General features: G+C 34.8%; 7 protein-coding genes across 14 annotated transcripts; 4 read left to right on the top strand and 3 right to left on the bottom strand.

Annotated features, from left to right (window-relative positions):
* Window positions 1-321: 321 nt before the first annotated feature.
* On the bottom strand, window positions 322-3,580 carry LOC106652628 (protein ecdysoneless homolog). Of its 6 annotated transcripts, none has more exons than XM_023459671.1 (10): window positions 3,500-3,580; window positions 1,831-2,078; window positions 1,607-1,765; window positions 1,461-1,538; window positions 1,321-1,389; window positions 1,160-1,228; window positions 961-1,083; window positions 832-888; window positions 689-751; window positions 322-620 (listed from the first exon to the last, which is right to left on the bottom strand). In XM_023459671.1, exons 1-10 carry the CDS (start codon window positions 3,543-3,545, stop codon window positions 378-380), a joined length of 1,155 nt encoding a protein of 384 aa, XP_023315439.1. In that variant the 5' UTR covers window positions 3,546-3,580; the 3' UTR covers window positions 322-377. The 6 variants fall into 6 exon arrangements, 5 of the variants coding, with proteins under 5 accessions (XP_023315439.1, XP_014227180.1, XP_023315437.1 ...); XM_014371694.2 differs by lacking the exon at window positions 3,500-3,580 and adding an exon at window positions 2,204-2,802; XM_023459670.1 differs by lacking the exon at window positions 3,500-3,580 and adding an exon at window positions 2,204-2,802 and having other exon boundaries at window positions 536-620; window positions 827-888.
* Window positions 1,422-5,477, top strand: LOC106652629 (chymotrypsin-1-like). The gene is made up of 5 exons (XM_014371696.2): window positions 1,422-1,498; window positions 3,873-3,948; window positions 4,026-4,378; window positions 4,446-4,685; window positions 4,769-5,477. Exons 2-5 carry the CDS (start codon window positions 3,903-3,905, stop codon window positions 4,994-4,996), a joined length of 867 nt encoding a protein of 288 aa, XP_014227182.1. The 5' UTR covers window positions 1,422-1,498; window positions 3,873-3,902; the 3' UTR covers window positions 4,997-5,477.
* Window positions 5,478-5,570: 93 nt separating this feature from the next.
* On the bottom strand, window positions 5,571-8,203 carry LOC106652630 (mpv17-like protein 2). Its single transcript, XM_014371697.2, has 4 exons — window positions 7,585-8,203; window positions 6,306-6,817; window positions 5,858-5,983; window positions 5,571-5,785 (listed from the first exon to the last, which is right to left on the bottom strand). Exons 1-4 carry the CDS (start codon window positions 7,607-7,609, stop codon window positions 5,771-5,773), a joined length of 678 nt encoding a protein of 225 aa, XP_014227183.1. The 5' UTR covers window positions 7,610-8,203; the 3' UTR covers window positions 5,571-5,770.
* A 471-nt stretch (window positions 8,204-8,674) lies between these two features.
* LOC106652471 (rapamycin-insensitive companion of mTOR) lies at window positions 8,675-16,036 on the bottom strand. Its single transcript, XM_014371450.2, has 14 exons — window positions 15,504-16,036; window positions 15,369-15,419; window positions 14,542-14,698; window positions 14,208-14,473; window positions 13,719-14,134; window positions 13,291-13,647; window positions 12,810-13,204; window positions 12,004-12,661; window positions 11,039-11,702; window positions 10,371-10,945; window positions 10,014-10,301; window positions 9,430-9,942; window positions 9,253-9,360; window positions 8,675-9,184 (listed from the first exon to the last, which is right to left on the bottom strand). Exons 1-14 carry the CDS (start codon window positions 15,565-15,567, stop codon window positions 8,729-8,731), a joined length of 4,968 nt encoding a protein of 1,655 aa, XP_014226936.1. The 5' UTR covers window positions 15,568-16,036; the 3' UTR covers window positions 8,675-8,728.
* Window positions 16,037-16,179: 143 nt separating this feature from the next.
* On the top strand, window positions 16,180-18,738 carry LOC106652518 (translation initiation factor eIF-2B subunit gamma). Of its 2 annotated transcripts, none has more exons than XM_014371518.2 (5): window positions 16,180-16,515; window positions 17,090-17,773; window positions 17,840-18,152; window positions 18,226-18,455; window positions 18,519-18,738. In XM_014371518.2, exons 1-5 carry the CDS (start codon window positions 16,472-16,474, stop codon window positions 18,673-18,675), a joined length of 1,428 nt encoding a protein of 475 aa, XP_014227004.1. In that variant the 5' UTR covers window positions 16,180-16,471; the 3' UTR covers window positions 18,676-18,738. The 2 variants fall into 2 exon arrangements, with proteins under 2 accessions (XP_014227004.1, XP_014227005.1); XM_014371519.2 differs by lacking the exon at window positions 16,180-16,515 and adding an exon at window positions 16,848-16,993.
* A 717-nt stretch (window positions 18,739-19,455) lies between these two features.
* LOC106652546 (60S ribosomal protein L37) lies at window positions 19,456-20,684 on the top strand. The gene is made up of 4 exons (XM_014371555.2): window positions 19,456-19,544; window positions 20,020-20,155; window positions 20,388-20,472; window positions 20,566-20,684. Exons 1-4 carry the CDS (start codon window positions 19,542-19,544, stop codon window positions 20,618-20,620), a joined length of 279 nt encoding a protein of 92 aa, XP_014227041.1. The 5' UTR covers window positions 19,456-19,541; the 3' UTR covers window positions 20,621-20,684.
* An 833-nt stretch (window positions 20,685-21,517) lies between these two features.
* LOC106652513 (prostaglandin reductase 1-like) lies at window positions 21,518-23,322 on the top strand. Of its 2 annotated transcripts, XM_014371511.1 has the most exons (5): window positions 21,518-21,605; window positions 21,739-21,892; window positions 22,173-22,467; window positions 22,554-22,827; window positions 22,912-23,322. In XM_014371511.1, the coding sequence occupies exons 2-5, from the start codon at window positions 21,787-21,789 to the stop codon at window positions 23,263-23,265; spliced, it is 1,029 nt and encodes a 342-aa protein (XP_014226997.1). In that variant the 5' UTR covers window positions 21,518-21,605; window positions 21,739-21,786; the 3' UTR covers window positions 23,266-23,322. The 2 variants fall into 2 exon arrangements, with proteins under 2 accessions (XP_014226997.1, XP_014226998.1); XM_014371512.1 differs by lacking the exon at window positions 21,518-21,605 and having other exon boundaries at window positions 21,612-21,892.
* The last annotated feature ends 289 nt before the right edge of the window (window positions 23,323-23,611 follow it).

The following is a 23,611-nucleotide window of genomic DNA, read 5'->3' as shown; positions in this document are numbered from 1 at the left end:
ATAAATTTATTTAAAAAATTGAAATTAACATGCAAGGGATAGCGAGATTCTGAGTTTTATCATAAAAATCATATTTTTATCATTTAAACCTTACCATTAAAAACATTAATTACTCAAGTTTGATAATAAACGAGTTACATTTGTTTGCAACTGAATGTTGATCGGTATTGTTTTGATAATATTTCTAATGTTCTGTTTTGATATCGCGTAAACTCGTCACACGAAACAGTCTTAAACTTGGCAATTATTTAAAACATAGTTAATATTTTTCAGAAAAGTAAATTGTCAAAAAGGAATCTCACGTGAAGGAATACTTGTAAATAGGTATCATAAATATTGAAATTTTAATGAATATTTTTAGGTACATCATGAAGTAGCTAATGCTGATTAAATTGACGACTTGGCATCTTCGTATTGATCGGTCTTGCTTGTGGACGAAAAATATTGACATTGGGCGGTTTTTTCTGGCTTGGAGCCGGTGGCCCATACGCATAATGATTTTGGCTCGTACCATCACTGGACCCACCACTCAATCCACTGCTCAACCCACTCAATGTACCTTTTACTGCTTGCATCACGAAGCCTTCGATGTCCAAGTTCGATTTTGGCCCAAATAATTCCTATATTAATGTTAACATTAAAAAATTACAAGTTAAAATTATAGAGCCACTGTAATGATAGCCCCTACTTTAGTAATGATTTTGATGAGAGACGTCGTTAATGTTGATACCAAATCTCCGCCGTATCTTTCCTGAAGGTCATATTATTATATTGAAAAGTTTCACCTGAATAATTATCAACAAAAATTTTAATAACAATAATTTACGTTACATCACTGAAATATCCAAAGTAAGATGCAAGAACATTTGCGATGGGTAATGCTTGTGGCTGAAACGAATCGTTCATGATAGTGACTCAAAAATCACCGGCTTATAAAGATTTTTTTTTTACAATACTTACTCCACTATAAGTAGAAGACAACGAGCCAAACAGTGGCCCATACAGTGGACCAATCAAGGGGCCTATAAGTTGAATCAAAGGACCCAAAACAGCTCCTACGTCGCTACCCATGCCATCCTTACCCTAAATCAGAATTCATTTTTATGATCGTTAGTGCACGATTACGTAACTCACTTGAATAAAGCGACAAATAACTTACTACTAATAAATTAAGTATAATCGGTATTGTAACTTTGAGTGAATCTGGTGTGAAAGCGACAAGTAGATCCTAAAACAAAATTAACAAACAATTGTAAATATAAATATAAACACAGATGAAATTATCCATCAAAATTTTGGTGAAATCGATCATAAACTCACTTGTCCGATGTCTGCAAAAAGACCGGCACTATCCAGCAATATATCGGCTAAATCCACAAGAGTATCAGGCTACAAAATTGAGAAAATGCCAAATAAAATATCGAGTGTAAGAAAAGAGAATAACTAACTAATGCACTAACATTTTCAAATATTTCTTCGAGAAGTGGAAGAAATAAAGGTAACAGATCTTCTATTGATCCCAAAGACCCTTCATCGTTCTGCGATTAAATAAAAAATAGCTCTTTTTCTCTATAGTTAAAAACACAAAGTAGATTTTTTACCATACATCAACGTAATCTATGTTTGGAAAAACATCGTCGAAAGTTTGTTTTTGAATAGCACCACTATTATCGTCTTCATAATCATCTTCGTCATCATCCATATGATTGTCAGAGCTTTTCTTTCGTTGTATTGACTTATTTTTCTTTTTAGAATTCAACTTCACCTGAAATGCAGTTGTCAGATCATTATTTAAACAAATAAACAAAAATTTCTTCATTAAATAACAACCTGTTTAGCCAAATAAGATTTTATAGTGGATTGATCAAATCCTGCATTGATTAAAACTTCTGTGAGATTGGAAGAAATTTTATTTTTCTTCGATTTATTTCCTATGGAATTACTTGTTTCGAAACTCCTGTTATTTTTGTTGTCTGCATTTTTTCCTGGAGTTGACATTGACAGTTTACTCTGAAGTACATTCGCAAGAACATCATTTTTCGATCTTTTTTGTCGATTTAAGTTGTTCTCTTGTGTACCTGCAATGCAAGTTTTAAAGTCAATGCAATTTTACGTTTTTATTCAACATACATTAAAACCGCAAATTTTTTCAGTTTCAAATCGATAAAATAGTATTTGTACTGTGCATTTTATATTAACATACTCATTTTCGCGTGTAGATCAAGGTTGTGAAAAGTAGTTTTTGATTTTAATGATTCCATTTGTAATCGCAAATTTTTTACGTCACTTTCCAATAACTTAAAAAGTTTATTTAACGTCGGTGAATTTTCATCATAAATCATGCACTTTATCACTTGTACAATACTATTCAAATCCGGTACATTGATCCCATTGTTATTCTTATTTTTATCGAGATTTTCCAACTTCCTCAATACACTCTCATAAAGAAGATTAGCAATTGTTGTCATATTTGGCAATTTCTCAATATTTTCCAGCGTTTTCAAGCGCATTAACGATCGAGCATCGTCGGCTTTAGTCGAATAATTATTCATCGCTGAGAATTTCACAGTGAGCAATGTATGCATCTCTACTTCTTTCACTCGGGAATCCAATGGACTTGGGTTTATGGAATCAATGTACCTCGTTGAATGTGCAATAATTTCTTCTGCGTTGTAAGCTGAGGGCCTTGGTATCGCCATCGAGGATATTAACTCGACGAGTAATAGCAACAGCAAATAACGTCTCATTATTTCACTGGTTAAAAGTAACAGTTTCATTTTCTATAATTTCGAATATTTTTCACAATCAATTAACACGACGAAATTCGTAATTATTTGTTTTAAATTTAACCATGATTTTTATTTTTTTCATTTTACATAGCCGTTTTAAATTATCGATTCGCACGAACTTTGATATTCATATTACGGTCGTGAATACGTTAGCCATCGAAAGCAAATGATATAATGAAAAGTTTCAGAACGTATGTCAGTGCGCATTACGTACGTTATGGTGTATAGCATTTTTGAGAAATGTACGCATTAGTTTTTTCTGAAAAAAGGCATAATCGATTACATCTTCGAAAATTCATTTATTTACCTCACGTACACACATTCACTTCCTCGTTTAAATTGGCAAAAGTAACAATATATTTTTGTATAATTTTTAATATTCACATACTTATCGCTTATCTATAATACACAAACACTATGCTGATAATTTTAGGGGCACTGAATCATTTCTATAAATGAATTATCATATTAATTAGTATATCAGATTTTCACGCGCTGATGATACTCGGAGCCAATCTTTTTTCGCAATGTACATTCGATTGCTAATACTAATCATCGAAATTTGATAAAAAGTCATCTAGCGATGTATCAGCTGTGTTCGATATATATCACCCAAGTTTTTCAATAAAGTAATATCACGATTTTAATATAGAGATGAAGTTAGACGTCCTGCGATTGGTTGATAAAAAGTGGCCTCTCGATAGGCTTACCTGTGAGAGTACCAGTCGAGCAAATTTTGAAGGGTTCACGCTCCATGGCCGTAAATAAGTAGAGTCATAAACATTTTTAATCTTTTTATCCCCAGCCGCAAATTGTTATCAGCCGGTTAATTTTATCAAAATTACTCGTCCCGATTACGATCACAATAAGTCTCGTCCACAGTATTTAAATACATTGCTCACGCAACGAAAGAATAGTAGTACACATCCCTTTGATCAGTTCGTTCAGCTGCATTATTATTTATTTTTATAATATTATTTTGTTTCGATAATCTGAATAACTTTTCAAGTGTTATATTTAGTCATTACTGCAGTTTATTCAATATCAGGAAATTAACCTATCAATTTCCGATGATACTTTCAGATCACAAGTTTAATTAAAAATTCGTCCATTATGAAGACCGCTATCGCACTATTGTATTTCGTCTTCGTAGTTGCAGGTAAGAATATTTCAATTTCGTTTTCCAACTCATGTTTCAAGTTCGTATAAGTAATTTACATCTTCTTCTTTCTCAAGTATGCTCCGATGATTCCGATGATTCCGTGAAACTTCGGATAATTAATAAGGGAGAGGTAGCAAAGATTGGCGAATTTCCTTATCAGGTGTCTTTCAATACCTACGGAGTATCAGTATGTGGAGGAGTATTAATTTCACCGAGACACGTGCTCACTGCCGCCCATTGTGTCATGAATTATTTGTCGGAGGAATACCGTAATACCACAAAAAATTATTATACCATCGAGGTGGGCTCCATTAAAGTTGGAACTGGAAAGCAATACGGCATCAAACGTATGTCGCATCATAAGGATTTCTTTTTGATTATGAGACCAGAACCAGAATTAGTGCGAAATGACATCGCAATGATTCATGTGAGTAATTAAATTAATTATCCAGTCTATCAAATAAACTTTGTTATTACAAAAATCATTTGTATAGCTCAACGAATCGGTCAAATTCTCTAAAAATGTACAAGCGATAGCGGTGCCGAGCAAACCATCCAAAGTCAAAGACGGCATGTTCGTTATTACTTCTGGCTTCGGACAGAGCGCAAGTTATTACGATGGTAAATTGAAATATTTTTACGCTAAAACGGTTGATTGTGAAAGTTCCTTCAAGAACCGCACGTACTTCAACAATATCTGCACAAAATTCACCAAGGGTTACGGAGTCTGTTACGTAAGTTGCATCAAACGATGTCATTCGTCATTTTTCTCATCTCGTCGAACAGATTAATTTATGAATCATTCGATGTGTTTCAGGGAGATAGCGGCGGTCCTCTGGTGGACATCCGTAAAAAAGTATTGCTAGGCATTACTTCTACCTCGGCAGAGGAGTGCGCAAGTGGAGTTGAACCCGACGTGTGGGTCAATGTTTCGTACTATCTGGACTTCATAAGAGAAGAAATGAGACACAACGCGACGAATAAAAGCAGTCATCCAGGTTTGGATATCGATTGGTCCACGCCACCTACTTCAAGCGGAAGATAAGCAAGACACAATTTTCCGGCACAATTTTTCGTCGGAAATCGGTGCTCTTTCGGCAAAATCAGCAGCTGCAGTAGCGCAATGATAGAAGCCGCGATACATCTACCAATATTATAGCATAATTATAACACGTGCGATATATCTCAACGACTTTCATAATCAGTGATAAAAGATCCGATCTTTATATTGTTTATACCATTTTTACTGGCGCAGATGCGTGTTTGCGCTCTGGCGTCCGACGCACGCAGATTGATAGGAACTTTTAATGTATAGGAAAAATTTACAAGTACTCGACGCCGATAGTTAAACAATCGACTGCTATCGCAGCTCATCATCCTTATACATGCGGGTACAATGCGTCGGATATCTCGTGCCGATATTTTCACGTGCTTCTCTATGCCATTCAACAGTTGAGAGTTTTTTTAAACAAATATATGGCGCGATTACGGTCGCATAGTCTTATTTTTTTGTTTATTCCCTCGATGCGCAAACAACGCATGATTATTAATAAACTGCATATCTGTAATTCTTTTTTTAAACGAAAAATGTCATTCATAAGTATAATAAAAAGCTGAAATACAATGATTTAATTGTCCTTTATATATTTTAAAAAGATTATCGTAATCAACTTTATTGTTTTTGTTAATATCATCTGTAAATAATTTTATTTAGATTTTTTTGTTTAACTGTTATTATTATCCCATATTTTTAGTATAAATCCTTTTCCATCACCTTTGGATAACTCCGATTGGAATTACCTATAATCGTCGTTTTACTTCAAGAATGAGCATCCTAAAAAATATTTGAATATAAATTGATGTTTGGAATAGAAATTGTGAGGGGTTAAAAAGGTACAATACTTACGTATTTCATGTAAGATAAGAATATGTCGTAGATCATAGTCATAAGGTTGATGTAAATCACTCGATACTGGATGGGAACGAAAAGAAAGTTTATGAACTGCGTCGGTGGCCAGAACATGCAATCAACCTGTCGCATTGGTACACAATTTTGACGATTAAATTTAGCTCAAGAACGTAATTCATGTTACAATGCAAATAAAGAAAATTATTTAATTCGATCTGTTGTTATTTTTATTTAGCAGGGTAATGTGAGTATTTCAATCGTGATAACGCAAGCGCAACGATATAAGGTAAAAGTTTGTTCACTTCCGATATGACGTGATAATAATCTCTTATTATACAATGATGCATTTGATGAACCATTTTGATTATAAAATCGTTGAAATTTCTCGTCGCATTCTATGGTGAATTCGTTAATCGATATTATCAAATGTAAATTAGCAACTCACCTTCCAAGTATCCAACAGTTTAAGTTTTACTTCTCCATTGATATCGTTCAAATTTTTTTGCTCCATAAGCCCTAGTCCGAAAAAGAATATTCCCAAGCACGTGGGGCTTGCAATGGTTTGATCGACGAGAGTCTTTTTGAAAATCGATACTGTACTCTTGCCAGGTAGCGTCTTTTCGAGAAATGCATAAAAGTAATGATGAAAAGGTCCTTGTAGTAATCCAACGGCTGTCATATTGCGGCAACGAACGAAATCGAAGTTGTTGGATGTCTTGCTATCGACTTCATTTTTATCCACTACTCTGACTAGTAATTCGAGCCTCTCGGGGTCGTTATTACTTTTTTGATTTGAGCAATTCATCACTGATATAGCTGTAGTTTGGTCGTTGACCGGTTGTTGATCGATTTGATTGGCCATGTGCTTCTTCAAAAAATTGCTACGTTGTTGAAAAATATCCCCGGCAGCCATCATCACACCGCAACTCAACGTATTGGTAATGAGAAGATATTTACCTAAAAAAACTCAATTAATTTTATTATTAAAAATAATTAATAATATCAAATGATAACAATAATAATTTCAATTGAAAGACTAAGTTTCAACCATTTTCTGTTATCTAAGAAAAAAGGCCAAGAACTTACGAGAATGTGTTGAGTGAATAATATTTATATTTATATTTACATGTTTATGTGTTTGAGTATACTAAAAAAATATTTACTGAATCTTGATACCGAAGATAAGGGAGATAAGCATTAGTTAGTAATGCACAACCTTCGATACAAAAGTAGAAAAGATTTGAACAAACATTTGTGAAGGATACTGACCTCTGAAAGGATAATACGAGCCTAAAAAACTTTACTTTTTCGCAACAGAAGTATTTTTCAAAATATTAGATTTACGTCTCGATTTCGATACAAGAAATCCACTTTAGTTAGTTTTTATAATTATTATGATTTTCGAAGCTTGAGATTTAAACAGTATACACATTGTCAGTCAAAATCTAAAATTCCACCCGTAAAATAAAATATAACTTTAAAAAATGGATTCCCATTTTTTTGTTTCTTAATATAAAATAAACACCGAAAGAAACGAAACACAATGATTATTTTTCACATTCATGAATTGAGCTCAAAAATAATCTAATTCGTGACGTATTTGAGGTATATGCGTTGTTTTAGTTTTTTGGCAATGAAAGACTAACAAACATACATGCTTATGAAAATCGTCGAAATAAGCATACGGCATTCAAAATAGACAATTCGGTACAAAGGAAACTCACCGAATATTTTACTCTTTACACCCATTCCTTCAGCTTTCGTAAATTCGATTATCTCCCGATACCTTTTGACTTCTTTTCTTATCCCTTTATTTACTTAGCTCCTTTTCTCTTCCGATTTCGATCTCGGAAAATATCGTCGGAGACTTTTCAAGTAGCTCCGCACGACGAAGAAATGCAAAATTTTATTACTTTCGTTAAAATTTGTAATTATAACGAAATTAACTGTTAAGGATTTATCCTCCTTGACTGAGATTTATAAAATTCTTAATCCTCTGGCGTTTGCGTGGGCGTAGAGTTATCGGCAATTGCACAATCATCACCTCGTCGGCTCTCGCGCCCTTTTATTGGCGAGTGAAGGAGCTCAAGCCAGTACCTGGTCTCGAGGGTGCCCTTGGTTTTCCGGCACTACCTCAGCCAAGCCCTTGGAATAACGAACCAAAGCCGCAGGTTCTACAGTCGAGTTTCTCGGTGCGATATTCGATTCATGAAGCGGCGCGTCTCTCGTGGATCGTTTCTCGCGCGCAGATTCGGATCGGTCGAAAGCTTTTGCCGCTCTTCGGGCGAGTAGCTGCTCCTCTCTTTTCTCCCCCGTACTCCGAGCTCAATAAGCTGCAACGGACTGACGATCTGCACTAATGACACCGAGTTAAATAGCCGCTGCTGTCCGTTTGCCAGCAATTTCTATACAGGTAATAATACTCGACTCGGTTCGCGAGCGCTTGCGCGTCGTTTTTTACGTCGTTGGCCGTCGAGCCAAATGATAGTAATACGAGTGCAGCTTACCATAATTGTCCACTAATTCAATTTTTTCTTCAAATTTTACCCTTCATAATTTATTCGTGATTAATTTTGAACAAGTTGAAATTATACAAACGTCTTATTATTAGTTATAAGTATTTGCCAATAAACTGATCAAAGGTATGCTATACAGAATACCAGTATCTCTAATCATTGAGTGACTGCCATATATTCGAGGGTGAAAATTCAAGTGCATTGAAAATTATGTAAATTGAATTTAATTGAAATTATAATTAATAAATTTATTTTCCTAATTTATTTAACTTACAAAATATGTACAAAATTTCATTTTTACAACCAAATAATTGATATAGGTTTAAGAAATATACAGCTGATTTAAAATATTTTATTCAAGGCTAAATGCAGTCTTGATCCCCCCTGATTTGGGTATCTTATCGGTAGCCTTGGATTTCAGTCGTTCCTCAGGTTTGAGGATTTCCGATATTATCATTTCGTCCGTTGTTCGAAGTTGAGTCTTGTTGTAGGTGAATTTCCCTTCTGTAGAATCTGACGAATCGCTATTCGAATTTTTTTCGTCTATGCCACAAGCATCGCCTTCGTCAAGGCGCATTACATCTGCTTGAAGTAATTCTAATGGCATATCTGCTAAAGATTCAACATTTTTTTCATCTAATTTGCCTATCGTTTTTCCATTCACTTTAGTCTCGACAGTTGCTTCGACTACCAAATGATGCGGCAAACTGTCTTCCGAAGATGCAGGTGACTTTTTAACACCAGATGCCTGGTTCTGTTCAGATGCATCCACAACTGATTTAAGTATAGTTAGCGGTTCTTCGTAAAGCTAAAGATTTAATATTAAGAATTAATTATTGCAGTTGGTTGTAATCATAACTAATCATTTTAACTTACCAATGGGAAAGAGGAATCCAAAAATAACTCTTGGAGAAATCTTCTCGCCTGTAATCTATATGTATTATTTGCCAAACGAGCAGCAACTTCCGAGTAAACACATGCATCCTGAAATGACAAAAAGCCATAAATATATTTTTATCAAATAACCAAATAAGAAATCGAAACTGTTCTGACCTGGAAGACTTCGGGATACTGCTGTCTCAATCGAAGTAGATATTGTCTGCTCTGCCTATAGTATACTGGATTGGACAAACGCTGAGCATGTTTCAAAACATCCCGCCGATTTTTATCGATAGTCCGCCGAAAATCATGCTCAACTGTGCATATATCACCGGATGCGCTTCTTTCTCGGAAGCATACCAAGCAGAGCCTGGAATGGTCACTCGGTTGTTCATACTCACTGCACGACTCTTCGTCAATATCACTAATGCTGTTATTTTGTTGACGACTATTAGGCACGGCAAGTCTGTTGTTCGAATCAAAGTTACTGTTATTCGTGCTTGCTTCCGGCACGGCTGCACCTTCATTGTCACCATCGTTGGCTTTAGCAAATTCTTCTAAAATCATCGGATTAGTTGACACATAATCAGAACCACTATCATTTTGTTTAGCATCATCGCGCAAGGTCCGAGTTGGAGTCCGAAATAATTCATCTTGTAATATTGACGAATCACTCGTACTGGCACTCTACAATTGAATCACAAAATTAAGAAAACCTTCATGGAAAAATGTAGTAACATTTTTTTGATTTTACTCACTTGAGCTGCTCGAAGTTCTTGGCTAGGCCTTACTCTGTTGATTTTTTCAAGCATAACATCGGTTGGCGTAGCTTCGGGGAATATTACGCTGAGTTTTATAGGTAAACTTATGCCCCTGTATCGTGGCCGAGTGTCGTCGCCTTCTTCTTGAGTTGTTGAGACTTTACGCTGCTTAGTCGTTGCATGCTTAGGTGAAGCTGATAACTCAAAAGTTGGATCGGTTAATAAACTACGATTTGAATCACACTCCGATAGACTTTGTAACGATAATCTTCCATCTGATATTTGCTATAAAAAAATTCTTCAATTAATTATCTTTAAAATTTTGATTAATTATATGCTCAGCACTGTCATTACCTCAAGACTACTGTGTGAAAAGCTTGGCCTACGGTGTTTTTGCAAGCTTTTCAGTTTCGCGTAACCCTCCGCGTCCTGTTGACTGAGCTTTTGCACACTGGATAGTGGACTCGGTGTTTCAGCTCTATTTGGCAGTGGATACCTTTTTGGGGGTTCCAGGTCGGCTGCTGCACTTTCAGATCGATTCCTTTGTCTTCTCAAGGCAGCAACGGATTCAGGCAATTCGGATTTGCTATCACTTAAACTTCGTTGATTTCTTTGCATTGGCACAGGACTGGGTGACCTATTAAGCGTAAAACTACCAGAGATGGGTTGTACAACTGGCCAATGTTCGGCTCGACTATGACGAACACAAGGCCAACCATGAGCAGCTAAAATTTCTGCACCAGCACGAGTTGTACTTATCAAACTCAATGCATACATGGCAGTCGCACGTACTGAATAATGAGGACAAGATTCAGCCATTGTCGTCATCAATTCAATGATATTCAATGATATGAGTTGTTCAACGCCTAAATTAGAAGTGCCTGCATGTCCTAATGCCCAAAGAGCTGATTTGACTTTCAGAATCCGAGCTGCATAAAACAAAAAATATTATTTCATGAATAAAAGTTCCTTAAGTTCTTGAAATAGATGTTTTTATGTAATTTAAAATAAATTATGCTAACCATCCAATCCATGCATGTATTCCTCCCGATCGTTATCATTTCTTGAACTTTTTTCTGGAGTAGTTCTGATGGAATCGTCTTGACTCAGTTTTCGTCTCATTTCAAAAATATGATCATTTTTTTGTGGTGTACCCTTTACTTCTAGAGTTGTATTCTCACCCTCTGAGTCTATTATAGTTTCTAAACGATTACTACCCTCGATATCGCTTCTCCTATCTTCTTTCCCGTCGTCTCTAAATCCATAATTATCTTTGCCTTGACTTCCTCCAGATTCAATTCTAAATCTCTGAACTACCCTCGAAAATCTCTGCAATATGTTACGCCTGAGTAAAAGTTGCAAACCTAAATCGTGTTGAACCAGTTGCCCGATAAGATGCGGTGGAATGTATACATCTTTTGGAGAGTGAGGAGTGCCACTCATTCGTCGCAAGTAGCAGCCATTTTCATCACGTTGCCGTCGAGTTAAGGAATCGTGAATCTCACACTCGATAAGACCTGCGTAACGTTCAGCTTGACCGCCGGGTCGAATCCAACGCTCGAGCTCTTCCGAGACTGCTGGCATAGTGGAGAAAGCCGATCGCAAGGAATAAAGACGGATTTTGAGGAGATGTCCACGATCTCCCAAATGATTTAGCCATTCATCCCAATTATTTAAATATTTATCCTAAAAATCGACAGAAAATTTTACGTTTACTATTATACATAATTTACTAATGTAATATATAATGTTTAAATGGCATAAGCTAGAATTTGGAATTGAAGCCATGTACTGACAACCTGTTGAATGGTTACAAAAGTATACTTTCGAATCAATATGAGTAATAATCGAAAAATATGTTCTAAGTTAGAATTGAACTTAATTCAATTAAGATAAAAATTATTAACTTGCACTTTTGAGTAGAAAATATAAATAAATATATTTTAGAATCTTTGAAAATATTTAAACTTGAAAATTAATAATTTACCTCAGATTTTCGCATCATGACCTCGATAAACTCGGGCTCTTCGCAGGCTTCGTGAAGCGCTTCAAGTGCAGTAAGTGCTACCATTCTACTTTCATCATTAAGCCGCTGCAACAGCAAACCGAATGCCCAAAACCTCACGTCGTTTACTCTCGTTCTAAAAAGAATCCTAAGGAACTGAGTCGCATACATCCTGGTGCTTTCTAATGTCGCGTCTTGAATAATCTTTGAAAACACTCTGCGATTTGGACCTTCTCGACTGTAATCTAAACTCGAAACGACAAGCTTAACGTAACAGTCATGTTTTGTTGCTATCGCAAGATCCAAAAGTTTATCGAGAAAATTGAAATTGCGTAGAACCAGAGTCCCATGTGGCGAGTGACTCAATTGTCCAAGGAACAAGAAGTACTTTTGACAACAGGTCGTCGTGACAAGTCGGGGTGAAAGAAGGGCATCGTGAGCGGTTTCAGCTATGCGAATGGCCATAATCTGCTCAGCAATATCAATGAGCAATTCGTGCAGAAACCGCGTGGCGTCAGGCTCTTGAGATTCGAGCAAAAAATTAATTAGATCACAACCTGCGAGTGTAGCATCGCGCGCCATGCGAGCGCAAGTAGCCAAATCAATTCGACTGAACTGATTTGAAGTTGGTTTAAAGAACCTAAAAAAAAAAGAAATAACGGATCTTTTAATTTAATCATTTACAGCACTTTTTTTGTAAATTTAAATGAGCGACTTTATAATTATCTACATCTTTTGCTTTTTTCAATATGTCATAAATCGAATAATCATTCATTAAGTTAACTTACTTAATAAGCCTTTTGATAAAAGTACGATGTTCAGTGTCTTGCAGGGTTCTAAAAGTGTCATCTCTAGATCTGATGATTGATCTAATAGTAAACCAGTCCCAAGAATGTGCATCCTTTGCACTTAGAACTTGCGATTCTCGCAACAGTTTGTCCAATAAAGAATCGCGTTTTAGCCATGTACGTACAGTGGTTTGACGCCGCAAAACTCGCGACGACGATAGTCTTAGCCAATTTCCACCTTGCAATAGTCTGTCCATAAAAAGACTTGCTGGCGTCGGTCTTCGTCTCATCATCGAGTGCATGCGACTGAGAATTGCAACGGCTGCAAGAGCTTGATGACATCCTAAACTTGCTTGCTCGAGGAGAATTGGCAGCGGGGGTGTAAGATCGCAAAGCTAAAAAAATAATATACCATTTTCAGTAGCAGACTCCAAATAAAAATAACAATCATTTTAAAAGAACGAATTCTTAATCAACTCACCTCTGATGGTAGTAGTGAATGAGCTAAATGTAATATAGCACCTAAAAGAACTGCTGCTCTGACTGATATAAATGTATCAGATGAAATGATAGTTTTAGCAAGAGCTTTATGTATTCCACATTCAAGCAGTATATTAATTAATAAAGCTTGATGTATTTCTGTAATATTTGGGCAGTGTGACATAAGTGATGGCAAAATAGTTCGACCTTCTGCAGCTACAAAATTTTCAGACAATTTCCAAGAGCTTCTAACTCTGTTTGGGTCGATAGCTGCTAATGCAACATCTGGTTCATCTGTCCATTCAGGTAAAGGTAAGCCTAACAGTTCATATAGGAGCTCTAAAACAGCACCTCTCACCTTGAAAATAAAACATTTTTCATTATAGTTCACTATTTACCAAAAAATTTTGAAACAGTAATGTGTTTTACCTGCAATTGTTCAACGTATAAAATATCTGCAATGGCTTTGAGCCCTGAGTTTTCATGTGGGTGGCAAAAATGTAAAAGACCAGAATATGATCTGAGAACACTCAATAGGGCGTACTTGCTGGCAGCAAACCTTTGGTCCCAGTCCTCTTTGGTGCTATCAAGCCCGATTGATTCAAGCTCGCAATATGGTGCCGCAAGGCATAACAATGATATATCACTTCGCGTTTCTGGATCACCAAGTAACCGCAAAAGTACTCCTATAGAAGCTTCACTAATAGCTGGACTCAAACCAGTTGTACTTGCACGAGCCAGCGCGCTTACTCCACCACAATTAATAAATACGTAAGGATTTAATACACCTAGCTCGCAAACTATAGCTAAGAATACTCTAGAGGCTCGATCTTTTTCTTCCATTCCTGCATGGGAACAATAATTTTAGTGATTATTATGATTTAATATACACCTTTCAAGTATTAATTGAATGTTAACCTCCGCTTGTGATGCATATTATTGATCTTGCTAGAGCAAAACTAAATTGTTTAGGAGCTAGTAATAGAATTTTTCTCACAAGTCTTAAAGCTTGTAAACGTTCTACTTCATTTCGTATATTTACATCTACACTACGTGCAATAAAATAAGGATATTGCAGCCTGTTTAGTACAATGACATCTTGTTCTTTTTGAAGGAAATATCTTACAGCTCTTAATGTAGCAGCTCTGACTTGCGTCGCTTTGTGAACCAGCCCCACTCGTAAACTATACAAACAATAAAAAATTATTGATCAATGAATTAGAAAGGAGTTATTTATTATTTGATTTCTTACCAGCAAAATAATTCATCTTTACTGAAGCCATATTCAAAAGTATTACTTTCATTTATGAGCTTGACTATTGCATTAAGAGATGCCAATTTTTTGGAGCTAGATACTCCATCTACTTGGCATACATTAAACAGACATTCGGTCAAATTTTCTTTAAATCCTTTAACATACAAAAAAATACATTAATTAGTTATTGATCAAATAATTTTTAAGTTAAAAAAATATGTGAAAAAGAGAAATTTTGAAAAGTAAAATCACATTGATGAACTATATTGAAAAATATTTGAATACATTTTCAGCTCAATCTCGTCGCACTAGAAGACCGTGGCAGAATAAAACGCATTGTATGAGATCGCATTTTCAATGGCATGCATTGTTTAAAGTCCGATTTAATTTGAAAGTTTTCACTGAATAATTGCACTTGCAGGCTAAATGATAGTTGGGAATAATAACTTTACATGAATACAATGAAGCAGAAGACTACTCAACACTTGTCAGCAATTTTTTTAACAAATACTTATTTTTTACACTCAGGTCTATGTATTTTAATTTAACGGCACATAAGATTTGACGAAAAACAATACACATTATATATGTAAAAAAGGTATGCGCATCGTACGAAATAACTTGCATCGACCTCGCAAGTGAAATTTCGTATTCTTTGATTATCAATGCATTAAAATCAATGAGTAGGCAAGTTATGACACCAACGACAAAAAGGTATTGTTATAAAATAGTTCACATCATGAAAAGAAGCATAGAATATTATTTCGGTACAGCTAGTTAAAATAGCACTGTTAAATCAATCGAAGTTATTGTCGGTTACTAACCTTTCGTTAAATCCAACTCAAAGCAGTAATCCTCGGTGTCTTGTCTGGCTCCTGTAAATAGTAGAAAAAAAATCAATCATCACGAGAAGCAAATAAGACCATAATGAGGGGAGAAAAATCAAATCAGATATTTACGTCGTAAAGGACGATTTGAACGTAAACTTCGACCACCCCACATGACCCAGCTCGCTATGGCCATAGCCGGTGGTGTTGCTGCTGGCCGATGACAGATATGCCGGCTGCTGCATCAGCCGTCACCGCAGTCTCATTTTATCTCTGGTCATCGCCTGTATCTGTGAGAGGCCTTCATTAGTTCACATCGAGTCAGAACTATAGCACCTACAGCACTTTCTAGAACTAACAACAGCACAAAATCTCGCCTCTCCACCGTAGGCTAGCTGACAAACGCGAGTTCACAACTCATCGCACTGATTTTTTCCCTGCACACTTCCTATATTTTAGCGAAAATGCCACTAACGCTTTACCTCGGCTTCGGCGCGATTCGTTATATATGTCTTACAACATGCAATGCGGCGAAGCGTGGGTGACTGCACTTTGACTGCAGCATATACAGTCAAGCGAAGTATAATCACTGCTCGCGTTTATATACTTACACATTTACACAGCTCGAACACGAATTCGCAGTTTGTATGTGTATGTACGTCATCCGACTTTCGCGATCAACAGCGCCAAATACCAATGTAATGGTGGGGGTGAATTTTTGCAGAATACAAGACCCAACGAACTCATCTAACTGCTAGGCAATAAGAAAATTCGAAAAATTCAACGATTTCTTATTTTCGCTGTATTGTCCCTCCGTGTGTCGTTCGTGTGAGGCAATAGTGCCTCGATGGTATCGATTACTTTTAAAGGGTCGTGTCATAAAATACACGAAAATCGCACAAATACGATCTAATCGAGCCGAGAGACCGAGATTAGATACCTGCAATTGGCAAAAAACATCTTTGCAAAATTAATTCAAGAATTATTCATAAAGATTTACCAAGTAAATAATCAATTCTATTTTCAAGAATCTTGCGACCAATTCATCAATTTCACCCAATATTCTTGTGTTGTGTCGCGAGTATTCAAGAAATTTTAAAATGTTTGACTTATGCTGGTACGAAAACTCCGAAGAAGAAAAAATGTAAGTGTGATTTATAAAGAATAATATTTATGACTGAACTTTTATAAATAAAGAAAACCTTTTCTACATTAAAAAAGGAACGAATTCATTCAAATCGACGAAATGTTGCGTACCATTAAAATTTATTATTAAATTATAAAGATTTACATTTCGCTACTACAGCTAATTTTATTTCAAATGTCCGTGAGATTATGATCCTTTTCTAATTAAACTTCTAGGCAATAGAAAATCAATTTAGAAATGAGATTTCATAAAAGCTAATTTTTATCCCGTGAGATTGTGACGGTCATTGACATCTTCGAATGAGCTCTTTTCTCTGTGAACGGTGGAACTCCACGTAATTTACTTTTTTATAATAGGTTAAGATTCATAATGACATATTGACATTTTTTAATAAAAATTATGTATTAAATAATTTGTGAAGTTGTTTAAATTTTATTTGTTTATAATTATTTTACAAGTTTTACTGATAGCTCACGTACGTAATTTTTTCGGAATGTTAAAAATTGTGCAACGAAAATACTTAGTAGTTAGTAAATTTTATTTGTAATATTTGATTAAAATTTTATTACAGGAAGATCAAAAAAATGGGTCATTCTGATTTTCAAGCTGTCGTCTTAGCTGGTGGTAAAGGAAGCCGTATGACAGAACTTACAGCTGGGAAACCAAAATGCCTTTTACCTATAGCTAATTTACCAATGATCTATTATCCACTCCATTTTTTGGAAAGATCAGGTTTTAACGATGCTATTGTAGTTGTATCAGAAACTGTCAAAACTGATGTCATTTCAGCAATTGAAAAACTTAATTTGAAAATTCAGTGCGATGTGGTTGGCGTGGAAGATTCAGAAGACATAGGCACAGCTGATTCTCTTAGAATTATACATGAAAAGATACATAAAGATTTGTTAATTGTGCCTACAGATTTGATAACTGATATTGATATATCAGAAACTCTTAATCTTTATAGATCACATGATGCAAGTATTACAGGTTTATATGCTGAACAACCAAAAATACCTGATGATTTTATTCGACCAGGTCCAAAAAGTAAACAAAAACCAGAAACTGATTTGATAGGAGTTGGTGAAACTAGTCGTCTTTTGTTTTTGGCATCAGCTTCAGATTTTGAAGAGTATATTTGTATGAATGGTGCATTGACAGAGAAACATCCAACTTTTGTGATTCACTCTCACTTGGTAGACACTCATGTTTACATGATTAGTAAATGGGTATTAAAATTTTTAGTTCAAAACAAGTAAGTTCATAATTATGTGATGAAATGATTGAATATTCAATTTAAATTCAAATGCTTTCTTTCTAGGAGTTTTAGTACTTTGAAAGGTGAACTATTGCCATACATTGTTAGAAAACAAATGAGTAATCCCCAACAAGAAGAGGAAAAAAATATGGAAAACCCTGAAAATAATGTATTCAAGTATGCTTGTAAACCTAAAAATGAAAAGAAAACTGATTTTGAAAAATGTGTTAGAGACTGGTCATCATACAACGACCACAAAAATTCATTAGATAATGCATACCATGATGATATTATTCGATGTTATGCACACATAATAAAGGGTAAAACTTGTATTAGAGCTAATACTGTACAAACTTACAGTTTATCAAATGCTATAGTAAGTGTATTAAATCAATTCTATTATTATTTAGTGACAAAACTATAATTTAATATTATTATTCATATTTTAGGCTACTGACATTTTTGAATTGAAAAAAGAAGGCAATGTAGAAAATTCAAGTATTTCGTCAAAAGCTGTTGTGAAATGCACACAATTGCAAAACTGTCGTATTGATGACAATGCACAAATTAGTGAAAAAACGTCCCTCAAAAACAGTTACTTCAGTTATAATGTAGTTGTTAAGCCAAAAACAAGAATACAAAAAAGTGTTCTAATGAATGATGTTGTTGTTAATGAAAAGTAAGTTATAAGTTAATAAATATTATTATTAAAAAATGACTAATTATTCTAAATTTTTTGCAGATGTGTTATAGAGAATTCTATCATTTGCAATGGAGCAATAATTGAAGATGATACCGTGCTGAAAAACTGTATCGTTGGTGCTAATTTTACAGTTTCCTCAGGTGATCATAATCAAGAGGTCCTTACTGACACTGATGGACTAATGGAAATTGAATAAATTGATCACTTGTCAAAAATATTTCCAAAAACTTTGAAAATATTTTATTCTGTATATATTTATAATATTTATAACAGCTGATCATTTTTATGAATTGTATCATAATAGTTTCATAATTTTGTAATTAATAATGTATGTGTTTGACTCAGATATTGGTTTTATTATTTCCATTTTTTATCTCTTACATATATTTATAAAACAAAAATATCTTTAATTTCTATAAAAAATAACTTACTTTTGACTTAACCATTACAGTGATTTTATGCAGCCACATTAAATATCAAAACTAGTACGATCATAATAGATTTTTTACTTTACATATATACAATTAGAAAATTTTCTATTTTGGGTATCAAAATTTTGATGCTTTTTCAAAAAATACTCAAAGTCTAGTGGAAATTATGTGAATCATATTTACCTCGAATCAATGATACAATTTTCAAATGTTCACAATTATATATTATTAGTAATTAATTTTGTACAGAAATATATCGAGAAAATTTTAAATTATGAAAACTAAATTTACACTCATCTAGAAATAAAAATTTTAATTAAACACCATGAACACGAAAAAGTATTAATTGATATCTAACATTCAACGCTATCTCGATTTATCGGTGCTAATCAAAGTGCATTTTAAAATGAAGATTTCAATTTATTTTTTTTTTCTAGATAGTTTTTTGGTCTTTATTTATATACTTAGGTAACAACCTATTTGAATCGCCTCCTCTTACTCATTATGAAAACGGTAAAAGTAGCAAATACAGTTCGATAAGAAAGATGGAGCTACTCTACACTTTGTGCGCCAGCCGCGTCGGCACGAGGGCCGACTACATCTTTTCAGTGTAACCCCTCAGAAAGTCAAAATGGTAGCGTGTAACTTTATTTTACAAAAACTAATCTAAAGAAATTATAAAAATCACCACAGTGCAAAATGAAATACTTACTGAAACTTGATTACTGTATATCGTGAAACAAGAATTCACCCTTATTAATAGATTTTTAATTGTTGAAACTTATCGTTTTCACGTAAAACTTCATATTAAGGAGGTTAATTTTTCAGTGCCAACATGTGTGCGATTTGTATTTGTTGCTTTAGCAATTTTTGCTGTTCAGTGAACTGATGATTTAAATATTTTAAGAATTTTCCAAAATTTGTTAAAGCATTCATTTTGTACTGTAACTTACTCTGAATTATCATTATTATTGTTTGTTATAACCACGATATAAATATTCATTAGTAATGAGCTGAAGTACACTTGGTTTAAATTCGTTTTGTCATTTGTATATTACACATTAATTTTATTGAACATCAACTAACATTTTATTAACTTCTTTTTATAGACTAAAGGTACTTCCAGTTTTGGAAAGCGCCGCAATAAGACACACACCCTCTGCAGACGGTGTGGTCGCAGCTCTTACCACATTCAGAAATCGCAATGTGCCCAATGCGGGTACCCAAGCAAGAAGATGCGTTCCTGTAAGTATTATTATTCTAATATGATCCTATTATCTAAACTACCTGTTGCACAAATAATTCCAATTATGAAGATCGTTCAAAGTTTTACAGACTACTATGTCATAGAGAAATAACTTTTTTTAAATATTTTTAAACATAGTATTTTGAAAGCAATAAATCCATTACTCTTAAAAATGTACACATACCGGTTAAAAAAGTCAACTTAAAATACTCAACTATTACCTATTTACAGACAACTGGAGCATCAAGGCTAAGAGGAGGAAGACCACTGGAACTGGTCGCATGCGTCATCTTAAGATTGTTCGCAGGAAGTTCAAGTATGTATAACTGATATTTTAAATTATTCTTCTTTTCTTATTGTGATGTTCATGTAATTCAATAATTAATCTGTTTATTAATTTTTTCCATAGGAATGGTTTCAGGGAAGGTCTGCCCAAGCCCAAGGCTGTAGCTAATAAATCATAATTTATTTTGTAAATAATTAAAGTTATTTGGAAGAAGCATACAATAAACCTGATTTACAAAATAATAAGTGTGTGAACTGTTATTGTTACCCATAATAATTTTATCTATTAAGTTAAAACTACTACAAGAACAGTAGATAGAATACAATATTTTGAATAGAATGATAAAAAAGTGTTAAAAAGGAAGAATATAACGTTTTTTAATAGATGAGTCGAATTTTTTTAAATGTATTTGATTTTAAAACTGCTTTTTTGACTTTCTAGTGTTTTATATGTTTCCAAAAAAACTATTTATATAATTTTTTCTTCCATCACAATTTATTGAGCTGTAATCTATAATTTAATATTCGATATTTGAATGCTATTTTTCATACAATAGTGTGCAGCCTTTATGATATTAGTATTCAAATATTTGACTCGGAGCAATTATATATAAGAGGACGAGTTCAATAACAAAGTTTTTCGTCAAAGGAGTATTAGTATTTCTTGAATATTTTATGATTATGAAAAAAGGCTGAATTTTATGAAACATATTTGTCAGTAAATGGTTTTACAAAGGGTCGATTGCATAGTAATCTTTCTCATTCCTAAAACGATCTAGAGTTCATAATAAATTTCGTTGAGGGTCTAATTTTTTCTAAATAAGGAATATTATTTTTTACGGTTGATACCAGAACGATAACATCAAGAACCTCGATTTGATGATCATCAAATGGTAGTGAAAGTAGGTCGTTTAAATGGTTCAAACTACCGCCACTTTTGCATTCTACATCGTAGCAATTTTGGGTTTCGCAGGAGCAACGTAAGATAATAGTAATCCTCATTCATCTGAACAAGCTTTACGCAATCTAGCGGCATCGCTCGGAAGAATATCCGACGAAACAGGAGTGGTGTTGTGTGACAAGATACTCGCGCAACAAGTGTTTAGTATCTCGCTAAACTGGCCGTGACAAACACGAGAGAGCGTTAATAAAAATCCACTTGGCGTAAGATTTGTTTTTAAATAATTCGAGCCGATTATCAGTGGCATTTAGCCGTGTTCGAGCCGCTTCGGCGATAATCGATACTCGCGGCGCGAACAATCATAGCGTAAGCATTATACTGCAAATATTTTTTTAGGTTCAGTATACGGTTTGAACTGCGAGAAAGAGCACATCGACGTTAAAAATGGTTGTGGGAAAAAAGTTTGTTTTGGTGAAAAATTTCGTTGGCGAGCCGAAAGCCGAAGATGTGTCTTTGCAAGACATGGAACTTCCACCCGTCAATGATGGAGGTACGTCACTCTCGCTCCCTTTTTTCATTTACTTCGGGCGTGTACAAATTACACGTACGCAGTAAAATAGCTGATAATTTACGCTTTATTAAAAATTTCCGAGTAACAATTATTGAATGGATTTTATTGAATAAAATGATAGAAAACAAAAATATATAACGATAAATTTAATGTCAAATGGAAGCAAATATTTATCATACAGTAATTTATTATTGAAATTTAAACTAACATTTTATGAAAATGTATTGCTAAAAACAAACAAATCGCATCGCTGTCTTAGAAATATTGATCGAGGCTGAGTACCTCTCGGTGGATCCTTACATGCGACCCTACAGCGCAAATCTACCGCCTGGCACGACCATGATTGGCTCTCAGGTCGGCAAAATCGTCGAATCGAAAAATGCAGCTTGGCCGGTCGGCAAAAGGGTCGTGGGCAATTTCGGCTGGGTCAGTCACACAGTGGTCAATCCCGAGGCACCGGCCACCGAGCAGCTGCTCAAGATCAAGCCGTATTTGCTGCCCGACTTCGGTGATTTGCCGGCTTCGCTCGCACTGGGCATGTTGGGAATGCCAGGGTACGGCATAATTAATTTTTTGTTCACATTTTTGATTAAAATCTTCGAGCGTACGTGTTGATGGTTTCGATGAAATTTGACTGCAGGAACACGGCTTACTTTGGATTGTTGGAAATTTGCAAGCCCCAAGCCGGCGAGATCCTGGTCGTCAGCGGAGCTGCCGGAGCCGTGGGATCGCACGTCGGTCAAATCGGCAAAATTCTCGGTCTCAAGGTGATCGGCATCGCTGGAACCGACGAGAAATGCAAATGGCTCGTTAACGAGCTTCGATTCAACCACGCTATCAATTACAAAACCGAAAATGTCGCAGATGCTCTGAGAAAAGCAGCACCCAACGGAGTTGACTGTTACTTTGACAACGTAAGTGGCTGAGATTTACCGATCGTACAAAAGAAAAAATCATCTAAAAATATAAATGCCAAATATTTTACATCGCTCGCACAGGTCGGTGGAGAACTGTCCAGCATAGTCATTCACCAGATGAAGGACATGGGCAGGATTTCCGTTTGCGGAAGCATCGCTTCGTACAATGATAACTTGGTCCTGGGCCAAGGAGACGTTCCGAAAGCAACGATCATTCAACCAGCTATGGTTTTCCACCAGCTGAAGATGGAGGGTTTCATCGTTTTACGCTGGTTGAACAGGTGGCAGGAGGGAATCGAGAAAAATTTGAAGTGGCTCAAAGAGGGTAAACTCAAATACAAGGAGACTTACACCAACGGATTTGAAAACATGTTCAATGCGTTCGTTGGTATGCTCAAGGGCGAAAACACTGGAAAAGCTATTGTTAAAGTTTAAAGTTTTGTATTTTATTACAATTATGAATTTTTATTAAATAAATTTATTTTAAAATTATCTCATTTCAATTTCTTTCTCGAACTTATAGTTAATAAAATAATATAAATTCCTAATCAATCTCCTCTAAAAAGCATGACCGAATTGTTTATGATTTTAATATTAATCTCAAGTTAATGAAATTTTTATCATAAAAATCACTTTTTCAAGAACCGAAGTGTTGAATCGATTTATTAAGTCATTAAAAATTCGGCAAATTTTCATTATTATTGATATCAAAATCGGTAAACACGGTCTTAATTTGAATCAGCTAATGCCAATGATATCGATACAGGAAAATATTTTGTAG

This window comes from Trichogramma pretiosum, unplaced genomic scaffold (genome assembly GCF_000599845.2).
Source record: "Trichogramma pretiosum strain Unisexual culture from Peru unplaced genomic scaffold, Tpre_2.0 scaffold32, whole genome shotgun sequence".
NCBI lineage: Eukaryota > Metazoa > Arthropoda > Insecta > Hymenoptera > Trichogrammatidae > Trichogramma > Trichogramma pretiosum.
Note: the sequence above shows the minus strand (reverse complement) of the source record. Positions and strands in the feature narration are given on the sequence as shown.

Coding starts and splice junctions, on each gene's coding strand:
- LOC106652546 (XM_014371555.2), top strand. Junction 20,156..20,387: donor AAGCAAGAAGATGCGTTCCT/GTAAGTATTATT, acceptor ACCTATTTACAG/ACAACTGGAGCATCAAGGCT. Junction 20,473..20,565: donor ATTGTTCGCAGGAAGTTCAA/GTATGTATAACT, acceptor TTTTTTCCATAG/GAATGGTTTCAGGGAAGGTC.
- LOC106652628 (XM_014371694.2), bottom strand. CDS start 2,777: ATGAAACTGTTACTTTTAACCAGTGAAATAATGAGACGTTATTTGCTG. Junction 1,390..1,460: donor TCGAAGAAATATTTGAAAAT/GTTAGTGCATTA, acceptor TCAATTTTGTAG/CCTGATACTCTTGTGGATTT. Junction 1,229..1,320: donor TTTTTGCAGACATCGGACAA/GTGAGTTTATGA, acceptor ATTTTGTTTTAG/GATCTACTTGTCGCTTTCAC.
- LOC106652630 (XM_014371697.2), bottom strand. CDS start 7,609: ATGGGTGTAAAGAGTAAAATATTCG. Junction 6,818..7,584: donor TGTAAAGAGTAAAATATTCG/GTGAGTTTCCTT, acceptor GAGTTTTTTTAG/GTAAATATCTTCTCATTACC. Junction 5,984..6,305: donor AACTGTTGGATACTTGGAAG/GTGAGTTGCTAA, acceptor CCAATGCGACAG/GTTGATTGCATGTTCTGGCC.
- LOC106652629 (XM_014371696.2), top strand. CDS start 3,903: ATGAAGACCGCTATCGCACTATTGTATTTCGTCTTCGTAGTTGCAG. Junction 4,379..4,445: donor ATGACATCGCAATGATTCAT/GTGAGTAATTAA, acceptor TCATTTGTATAG/CTCAACGAATCGGTCAAATT. Junction 4,686..4,768: donor AGGGTTACGGAGTCTGTTAC/GTAAGTTGCATC, acceptor GATGTGTTTCAG/GGAGATAGCGGCGGTCCTCT.
- LOC106652513 (XM_014371511.1), top strand. CDS start 21,787: ATGGTTGTGGGAAAAAAGTTTGTTTTGGTGAAAAATTTCGTTGGCGAG. Junction 21,893..22,172: donor TCCACCCGTCAATGATGGAG/GTACGTCACTCT, acceptor TCGCTGTCTTAG/AAATATTGATCGAGGCTGAG. Junction 22,828..22,911: donor TTGACTGTTACTTTGACAAC/GTAAGTGGCTGA, acceptor TCGCTCGCACAG/GTCGGTGGAGAACTGTCCAG.
- LOC106652471 (XM_014371450.2), bottom strand. CDS start 15,567: ATGGCCATAGCGAGCTGGGTCATGTGGGGTGGTCGAAGTTTACGTTCA. Junction 15,420..15,503: donor TTCAAATCGTCCTTTACGAC/GTAAATATCTGA, acceptor TACTATTTACAG/GAGCCAGACAAGACACCGAG. Junction 14,135..14,207: donor AATATGCATCACAAGCGGAG/GTTAACATTCAA, acceptor GTTCCCATGCAG/GAATGGAAGAAAAAGATCGA.
- LOC106652518 (XM_014371518.2), top strand. CDS start 16,472: ATGTTTGACTTATGCTGGTACGAAAACTCCGAAGAAGAAAAAAT. Junction 17,774..17,839: donor AAATTTTTAGTTCAAAACAA/GTAAGTTCATAA, acceptor CTTTCTTTCTAG/GAGTTTTAGTACTTTGAAAG. Junction 18,153..18,225: donor ACAGTTTATCAAATGCTATA/GTAAGTGTATTA, acceptor TTCATATTTTAG/GCTACTGACATTTTTGAATT.